The 9208-nt window shown below is 39.9% G+C and overlaps 1 protein-coding gene across 1 annotated transcript; it reads left to right on the forward strand.

Annotated features, from left to right (window-relative positions):
- The first annotated feature begins 4969 nt into the window (after positions 1-4969).
- Positions 4970-8120, forward strand: LOC139570668 (pterin-4-alpha-carbinolamine dehydratase-like). The gene is made up of 4 exons (XM_071392742.1): positions 4970-5133; positions 6786-6917; positions 7231-7311; positions 7539-8120. The coding sequence occupies exons 1-4, from the start codon at positions 5131-5133 to the stop codon at positions 7629-7631; spliced, it is 309 nt and encodes a 102-aa protein (XP_071248843.1). The 5' UTR covers positions 4970-5130; the 3' UTR covers positions 7632-8120.
- Positions 8121-9208: the final 1088 nt, after the last annotated feature.

Raw genomic sequence — 9208 nt, forward strand, 5'->3', positions numbered from 1 at the left:
AATGACGGACTGCAATGGATTAGAATAAACGTTTCTCTAATTAAAAGGTGGCAAAGTTATGGTGCCCCACAACAGAGAGTGCTATGGAGCTCTTGACTGTAGCCCAGCTTGTGTCCCTCAGCCATATCATAATTCACACGGGGACCAATGACCTGCATGCCCTACAGGAGAGGGTGGCCACATCACTAAGGGGACTGATAGAGAGGGCCTCCACCATCATTCCTCTTGCTAAGATTGTAATATCTACCCGTCTCCAGAGATTTCCACCCTGCCACCATCCAGAGGGTAAATGCCAGCCTCTCTCGGGACTGTGTGCTATGGCCCAACGTACACCTGGCCTTTCTGCTTGCATTGTATTCATATTTTGATGTGTATTTTCTGTAATTTATGTAAATCAGGGCTCATGTAAAAGAGATGTTGGTCTCAGTATGACTTCCTGATTAAAAAAAGTTAAATAATAAATTAAATAAATACAGGTAAAATACAGTACTAATAACATTAGAGAGTGGACTTGCATGTTCACTGTAATATTCATGGATTTTATAGATTTTATAGCCCAGGACAGTGTCTATAATACTCTAATATGCTCATTAACTCCAAACTAATTTCCCACTGAGCAAACCATTTCTGTACACAGCATTCATAGAAATTAATTTATATTATGTTTTTGCTTCCTCCGGACCATTTTTGATTTATTGACATTTGTCGAATGCAACTGTTCCTGTCAAATTGTTTTGTGTTCTACTTGTAGCCCTGGTTGTCCTGAAATAAAATAGTAAAACACTTGATTGCGAGGCTAAATATAAGGGCTGGACATGCAGATAAATGAAAGTCAGATAAATGAAAATACAATTTTTGCTGGGGTCTCGAGACTGATAGGGTTAAAGTTAACTTTTAAATTGCAAATGCTAACTCTAACCTGCTCCTGTGCATTTAGCTTCTGCTGATGACCAGCCCATTACTTAAAGCTGTGAGAGCCCTATGGGGCCTGACTATAATCACCAGACAGTGAAGCTAATGGAAGCTCATAATACTGTGAGGGGTGCTGTCACACTGGCCATATATCTGCCAGATAATGGCTACTTGGCCTTAAAAGTCTGATCTACAACATAATCTGAAATATTGTTAAGTAGAGTGTACATTATGGAGAGACGCTTTCAAAATCCCATTACGGCTTAATCCCTCCACGCTCCCTAATGTATAACCCATAATCCCTTTCCTGTGCAGAGTACCATCCAAAACAAACAGAAAAGCTTTTCTTTTATCCGCTTCAAGAAAGACTGTCTTATCTAATCGATACACATCTTGTCCCGTGAGAGGAGAGAGAATTACTTCTCAATAGGAGTGTACAACACGGCTCCTCTTTGCTGACTCAATTAGGAACTGTGAGGATCAAAGTCTCAGGCTTAGCCTTACTCCTAGAAGGATTCACAAGTACTTCAGTACTGTCTACTTTCACTTTTGTTGGCATTTGCCATTATAAAGAGTAATCATCCACTGTGCTAAATGATTGTGATGTCACAAAAAGTACATAAAACGTACATAAAAGTCCATATCTTAAATCATCTTGTCCAGTTGATTGGACATTGTCAGTAAAATGATTTATCTATAGTTATATAAGTATCCAAAGTTTTTTTTAAAGGATGCTGTTCTAAATATTTTGTTTTCAAAATGACAGGAAATTGTTTTTGTTTACACACGCAAATTAGTGTTACTTGGACTGACATGCACAGTATGGTAGCAGGTGACATTGATGGGAGACTACGCCTGTACCAACAACAATGCACGCAATAGTGGGAAGACACAAAGGCAACGAGCGACCAGCTCATCATTACGTTTTTTTCAGTGATCATCAAAAAGCATGCATTTGATTGTCCTTTACATCTGTCACACATTCCCTCGACATTGCTGCAGTACACATTAGTATGAATTTCCCTTAGTGGTAAATGGTCCTTTCTACACCATTCCTCACAGGAATCAGTGTAGCTCGTGGGGGACACCTAGTGTCCATAAGCCAGTAGTGCAGCCTTCAGCTGTATCCTATGTGTCTCCAGTTTCACCCCCCCCCCCAAAAAAAGATGTGCATTACAAGCTCCTATTGATCGACTGGGGGATGACATACTAGCTATCACTTGGAGTGTTTTTTTTAAGGGGAAAGGAAATCGATAGTGGCTCACTCTGGTTAGGGACCTCAGCATTGATCTATAGGAAGTCCAAGACTAGACCTCAACTGAAGAGGAGAAGATAAACCTGCCTTGTCCTGTGAAACCAGATCCCTTGGAGCACGTTTAAGGGTGACCCCCAAATGTCAATGCTCTACCCTGATGTCTTGTAACGCTCTGATTGTTTATAAATACGACCACTGCCGTAACATGCCTTCTGAGGTTTCCACCGGTATCTTCGCAGGCTTAATGGCTCTTTCCATCATTATTGGAGTGTCAGCTCCTATTAACCCCAAAAAGGGCCTCTGATCAATACGTGGCGAGGTGGTTTCAGCAGAAGCATCAGTCAGGCTCAGAAAGCAGGTCAGGATTACACTCCCACCCCAGTAAATAATCTCATGGATTGCAAATGCAATCATCAGAATGCCAAAGCAGTATATTCTGCTCTGTGTCAAGATGTGGGAAGGTTACAGACCTGCAGCCAATCCTTTGAGAGAAGACTTTAATTATCAAAAACACAAGGAACTAGAATGTGTAGTGATTTACTTACAAATCATGATGTTATCTGGAATGTTCAGTGTACTAATTCAAGTCTATGTATATCATGCTTTAAGTCATGCATGTTGCTCATTGATGGCACAATGCCTACGGCAGTTGATATGTTTTGTTTGTGTAGATGTTATGCCAGTCTTATGTTTAATTATGTGCTCAATATCTGTGAATACATTACCTGCAGAGAGTTGTGTCTCCCCCCATTGGTTGTAACAGCAAAGCTGTGACAAACACTGACCAATGGCTGGTACAGACCCTGCATGGAAGAGAAAACAGGTGAAGTAGATTCTAAAAACGCACTGGTTTGTGATGTTTGGGCATGATGTCACCGTTAAACACTGTATGTATGACGTTCTTTGTTTTATACAAATATGCAAGCATGTGCACTCAGAAACAGATTTACTGAGCATTGTTACACCGGTGAACGAAGCTAAAATATGAAACTGTCTTTTTGCATTTTTATCTAACAACATTGTTTACCTCTCTGTAAATCTCTAGTTGACATTTTTACCCTTTTCAACCTTGTAGAGTTTATAGACAGACACTGTACCTTGTAACAGGAATCAGAGATGTCGAGGACATCAACTTTGGTTGGTAGAAGGTTATGGAGCGTAAGCCATGCCTGGTCCATTTACAATGCAGACAGTCCTAAAAACAATGGATTCATAAAAATGTAAATACAGTCATTTACAATTCCATTAAAAAGCTTTATCTGAATCATAAAGATAAAGCAGGTTTAAAACACTGTAAATAGCACGCCTATATAATGAAGGTGATCATGCAGTAAATTAAGTGAAATTAGTCATAACTGACAACAAATGACAGTTTTCAAATTCTCTTTCCTCATTTTAAACTATATTCAATGTAAAATCTACGCATTTCATTGTACTTCAAGATATGGCAAAGCTGTGACAAATTTAAAAAGTTGGTTAAAAAGTGGTACAGTAAATACAGAAAAGTACACTGACACGTCGTTTTATGCTGCCTTGAAAAAAATTATCTAATATGTAAAAACCTCATTTTGGTACCAGTTGATAGAGTGAAGCCACGCTACTGTATATACAGTCACGTGGGTTGAATTTGCCGTTCTACTATGCATACGCAGTCTTATACATTCTCTGTTGGACATCAGAATAAGACCACCTCTAGCGCCCTTACCCCTGAATGAGAACACTCACCTGAATACGACTTTGCATTATGCTTTCATTCGTTTAGCTTGGTTGTAAAGAAGGAGCAAAAATGTGTGTCTGTGGTTAGAATTTTTCTGGGCTCCATTTCCTACTACAAAACAATTCCACTGCCACTCATCTTTATGACAGCCAGATACAAATAGTGTTTAAAGGGCAGTATGCATGTGTGTAGAGTAGTTCCTCTCGTTTGGCTTGGAGTGTCTTTGGGTTCGGATTGAGAAGATAAGACAACATAAACAGTCACATCAGGAGTTATATGTGTGCTTATAATGTATTGTGAAGGGGTTATTCACAGTACATGTTACCTAAAGGTTTTACCCACACATTTGAAACCCATGCAATATGAACATGAATGTGTGCATGGATATTTTGGTATTGCGATTCTATTGGTGTACCATCCCAGGGTCTGTCTTACACCAAAGGATATACAGATGAGAGGGAGCCACATTCTAAGGTGATATCATTTGGGGGAAAGAAGAGAGCTCAAACAACCCCCATTACTCATCTACCTCAAGTTCTAGCCACTCAGTGTATGCACATTAACACATCCTTCGCAGTGCAAATCAAACCAAACCACTGAAGCAGCACACTCATTCAGCCATTTAACATTATCACTTGTCACATCCTCTCCCCCTCGGTTCATTTCATTAACTAGTTAATTTCCCTGAGCGCTCCCTGTGAGGGCTGAGTTCACAGGGGTCATCTCACAGTAGGGCAACTCATTAAACTTTGACCTGCATTGGACCATGACAGTGGAACAAAGGTAACCGTCGACTCGCTCGGACATATGGGTCTTCATTTAGATGAGTCTACGTCTCATCACAGTAACCCATTGAACATTATTATCCAACACTCATGTGAATGACATCAATCAGTGATTTTCGTTTACAGCGAGTGCTGTTGTATATGAGAACATAATGTGTGATCATCCTTTCACAAAGAAAACATAATCCGACATGGATGCCCTTTTCAATTTTCCCTCATAAAGACTGGTTAGAGAAATGGTGTTGTTATGGGCAACGGCAGAGGATTTATTATGATTGCCATGCTGAAGACAAGCTGGGCAGTATAACCAGAAGAGGGCATTTCTCTTCAGGCTTCTGCATGGACAGCTAAAACAGGACCCCCGCTTGCATTCCAGCTGCTAACTGCAATAGCAGATTGACTCACTGCAAGTGAAGCAGCAGAAGCCGAGCCCTCTGTCTCTCTGAGAACAGACAAAAACCATGGTGAGTGAATTGCTTCAATATTATCAGAGGGCGCTGCTTATAGCCAAGTGCCAACTGTATTCTGGCTGACACACTGTATTGTTATGTTGCTGTGTTGTCTTCAATAGATACTGAAGATGAAGCAATAAGATTATTTTTACTGTTGATTGATAATTTGATCGTGCCAAATAGAATATTTGACGAACAGAATACTAACTCAATATTATAACATGAGATGGCACATAAAGTGTATACGTTGTTTTGCAAAGTGGTCCCGTGTGGCTCAGTTGGTAGAGCATGGCGCTTGCAACGCCAGGGTTGTGGGTTCATTCCCCACGGGGGGACCAGGATGAATATGTATGAACTTCCCAATTTGTAAGTCGCTCTGGATAAGAGCGTCTGCTAAATGACTTAAATGTAAATGCAATAAAACATATTATTGTCCTGACAGGAACAGTCTCTATGCAGCCAATCATTGAATGAGATGAGGTTGAAGCCTCAGGTTATTGTATGCCTATGCTCAATGTGCTGTCCCCAAAATCTGTCAGCGTTTCTCAGATAGAACAGATTAGCCTGTTGCTAAGATACCTGTTGACTTCGTTCCACTTTATCAGCAGTATCGACTACTTCATTGTGACATGTTTGCTTTGTGTCCATGTTGGCTCAACACCGTTACGTTCATTTGGGGGCATTGACAAATCCTCTAAAAATATCCCCCTTCATTCATTCAGTTGCATGCCTTTTAATCTATAACACAAATTAGTTGAAGATGAGTGATTTGCTTATTATTGCACTCCATAGTCTGTGCCTTTTCCGCTCACAACTGCAGCTGACATAAGCCTCCTTTTTGATTTACCTGTCAGAATTAACTGAGTTTAAAGCTCATGTGATACCACGTCATGTGTAAAGCGCTGTGGAATTCCCATAGACTTAGACATTGCATCATTATATCTGTCCCATTATGGTGTCTGAGAGCACGGGCAGCGCCTTGATGAAATCTCCATTTTGAAGTAGCCCATTTTCTTCTTCTACTACTTCCTATGAGTTGGCAAACAAACTGAAAGCGTGCACACTGCCAGCTAGAGTGTGTTGTTTGAACAGGTATAAAGACAAGGTTGGCGATTTACTGCCATCTGCAGTTATGGAATGTTTCATCACAAGTATAATTAATTGGCTGATCCCTCCTGGTGACCTGGATGGAATTGTGTGATCCTTCCTTAAACCTTAGGAAGTCCCACCCAGTTGACTACTTCAAAACGTTGAAAGTCCTCGACCCATGCTAAAACGGGCTTTTGGGCACATGAGTCCTCTATCTATCTCTATGGGAATTCTATTGAAGCGATATGGAGAAAGCAATGAAGCCTCCCCCGTTTTGAAAACCAGGGTGTTTGCCGTTAGGGTGAAAGGTTCAGAATGTTGCAGAGATAAATTGTATTAATAAAGCTGACACAATTCCCAATTCTACATAACAGGTAATTGTACATGTCTTGTTCTACAAAACACATTTCTATCTGAACGTTCTGTAACATTGCACCCTTATGAACAGGCCTTGGGAATGCTATGCAACACTCTATTGATTCCAGATGGGCTTCTTTGTAACCAATCACAGTTTGCATTTGTGCAACTGCCCCCTTTACATTGGAATCCGGTGAATGTTTGCTTTGCTCTTCCAGGCCAGTAAAATCCAGGGTTTGAGTGAGGAGGAGAGGGACCACTTACTACCCCTGCTACGGAACGCCCAATGGGTGGAGGTTGTGGGAAGGGACGCCATCTACAAAGAGTTCATCTTCAAAGACTTTAACCAGGTCAGAAAGGCTTGGACAATATACTCAAACTAGGGCTCAGGGCCCATATTCATAAAGTGTCAGTTTTTATCTAAGATCAGGTCCTCTCTGTCCATGCTATCTTATTCATTATGTTCTAAAAGTCTAAACTGATCCTAGATCAGCACTCCTACTCTGAGATACTTTTTGAATACAGGCACAGATTATTTTCTGACAATGTGACATCACCATACAAAATAAGAAACGTGCTAATAAATGGCTGTAGGCAATACAATGCATATTACTTGACTGTGACCATAAGGACTTGGAAGTATAATCTGCTACTTTATCACAGGCCTTTGGCTTCATGTCCAGGGTGGCACTACAAGCTGAGAAGATGGACCATCACCCCGAGTGGTTTAATGTGTACAACAAGGTATTTCAATAAGCCCCTGCCCAAGGCCCACTGCCTGGGGTAAAATATAGACAAACCTATTAGCATCACTAGTTGTAAAAGGTATGTTGTGACTTGACATTTTTTTAATTTAAATGTCCCTCTGTATGTCTCATTCTCACCCATTCCTGTCATTCTGGTTTCCATTTACCATGTCTTTCCTGCTGTCTCTCATCCTTATCCTCACTCCATCTTCTCCTTTCCCCCAGGTCCAAATCACACTCAGCACACATGACTGTGGGGGCCTCTCTCAGAGAGACATCACTTTGGCTACCTTCGTTGACCAAGCATCGGTCCTCTAAACAACTCGTGGCCTGCTGCCATTTCAGTTTATCATTTCAATGGTTGAACCCAGAGCAGAGCCTGCCTATTAATCGGTCTCCATACATTCATTCAGATGACTAACCTTTAACAGGAACAGGAAATTATCAAACAGGAAATTACATCACAGAATCCCAATTAATGTTTACAGGTCACTTTTAATTCCCAAACATTTTGCTGGTGTGGTGTTTGTTGCTAGACTGATGAAGCCAAATATACCTTTAAAAAATTGCTTTGGTGGAAAGTGGATTTATTAGCAAACAGTGATTAGCCAGTAAAAATACCATAGATACTGTATATCAAACATTCCTCTGTCCCCAACTGAGCGGAATCAGGTAATGTAAAATCAAGTGTCTAAAGTACATATTACTCTAGCTTGTACTCTAAACTTTTGAAATCTGGGGAAAATCAGTTTGTTCATTCCAACATATTTGCTATATAAAACACTGACTTTGTTGTCGGTCTGTCTAGTCTGTGTCTGAAATGGTTTTCCTCTGTGTAATGTTTTGTAAGTGACAAATAGTTGTTTGAATAACCAGTAAGTGTCTGTTTATTCATTTGTCCAAAGTGTAGCCTACAGACAAATAGGGTCAGCCTCAAAATATTTCACCCCTCCTAGAAATCATATTATAAACAAGGTTATCACATTGCATGAATTTCTCTAAAAACAACAAATGGAAGAGGTTTATTGAAAATGTTATGGTGCTCAGCTTCCTGCGTACTGAAAGTATTTTGGAATCAATTGTTGTGCTGAAAGGAGTGTAACCATGGCCAACAAATGCTTTCCAAAGGGGTTTTCTCTGGAATAATGAAGGGTAGCAAGAAACTACACAATAGTACAAATAGCTACAAATTCATGCTACTATATTTTTTGATTTTCAAAAACATTTAATGATATTAAAATTAACATTTACATGTACAGTATAAATTAACTTGAACTTACTGAACTTGATGTTGCGAAGCCAAATCCCTAAGGCTGATCGATACATATAAATAGAATCTACATTTTGAGATTCTATACATTGGCATTACCCAACAGCCCTCATTAATCTGGCCTCTGAAGGCATACAGGTGAATGTGATTTATTGCTGTGAAGATTATGCCCTTAGACAATAACATAAGGCATGATCTTTACCCTACCTCCTTGAGGGCAAGGTGCTTTAAGATTTACACTGTACATCTGTAAATTTTACAGATTCTTACTGTACAGTTTAGACTATGGCGGGGTAAGCACTAAGCAGCAATTTCTCAGGTACTAACACAATTTACATTCATGTTTCTATTGCATTTGAATATAATCCTGGCTATAATGTCAACATATTAGTGGTTATTTCCCCATTGATGGCTTCACCTAAAAAAATAGAAACTACCCATTGTCAGATCTTTGACAATTTTGTTCAGTGGTACTGTATGGGTTCCACTAACTACTATATTTACTGTATATTTTCAGGTAATCCAGCGTGTGTCCTCAACTCGTCTGAGGGCCACCCTGTCTATTGGTTTTCATAGTTGCTATATAATCAAGCATTGATTTTGAACTAGAAAACCATTCAAAGAA

The sequence above is a fragment of the Salvelinus alpinus genome, chromosome 3, assembly GCF_045679555.1.
Source record: "Salvelinus alpinus chromosome 3, SLU_Salpinus.1, whole genome shotgun sequence".
In the NCBI taxonomy this organism is placed as follows: Eukaryota; Metazoa; Chordata; class Actinopteri; order Salmoniformes; family Salmonidae; genus Salvelinus; species Salvelinus alpinus.

Excerpts from the sequence above, each read along its gene's own strand:
- LOC139570668 (XM_071392742.1), top strand. Across the intron at positions 6,918-7,230 it reads TCTTCAAAGACTTTAACCAG|GCCTTTGGCTTCATGTCCAG; the intron begins GTCAGAAAGGCT and ends ACTTTATCACAG. Across the intron at positions 7,312-7,538 it reads GGTTTAATGTGTACAACAAG|GTCCAAATCACACTCAGCAC; the intron begins GTATTTCAATAA and ends CCTTTCCCCCAG.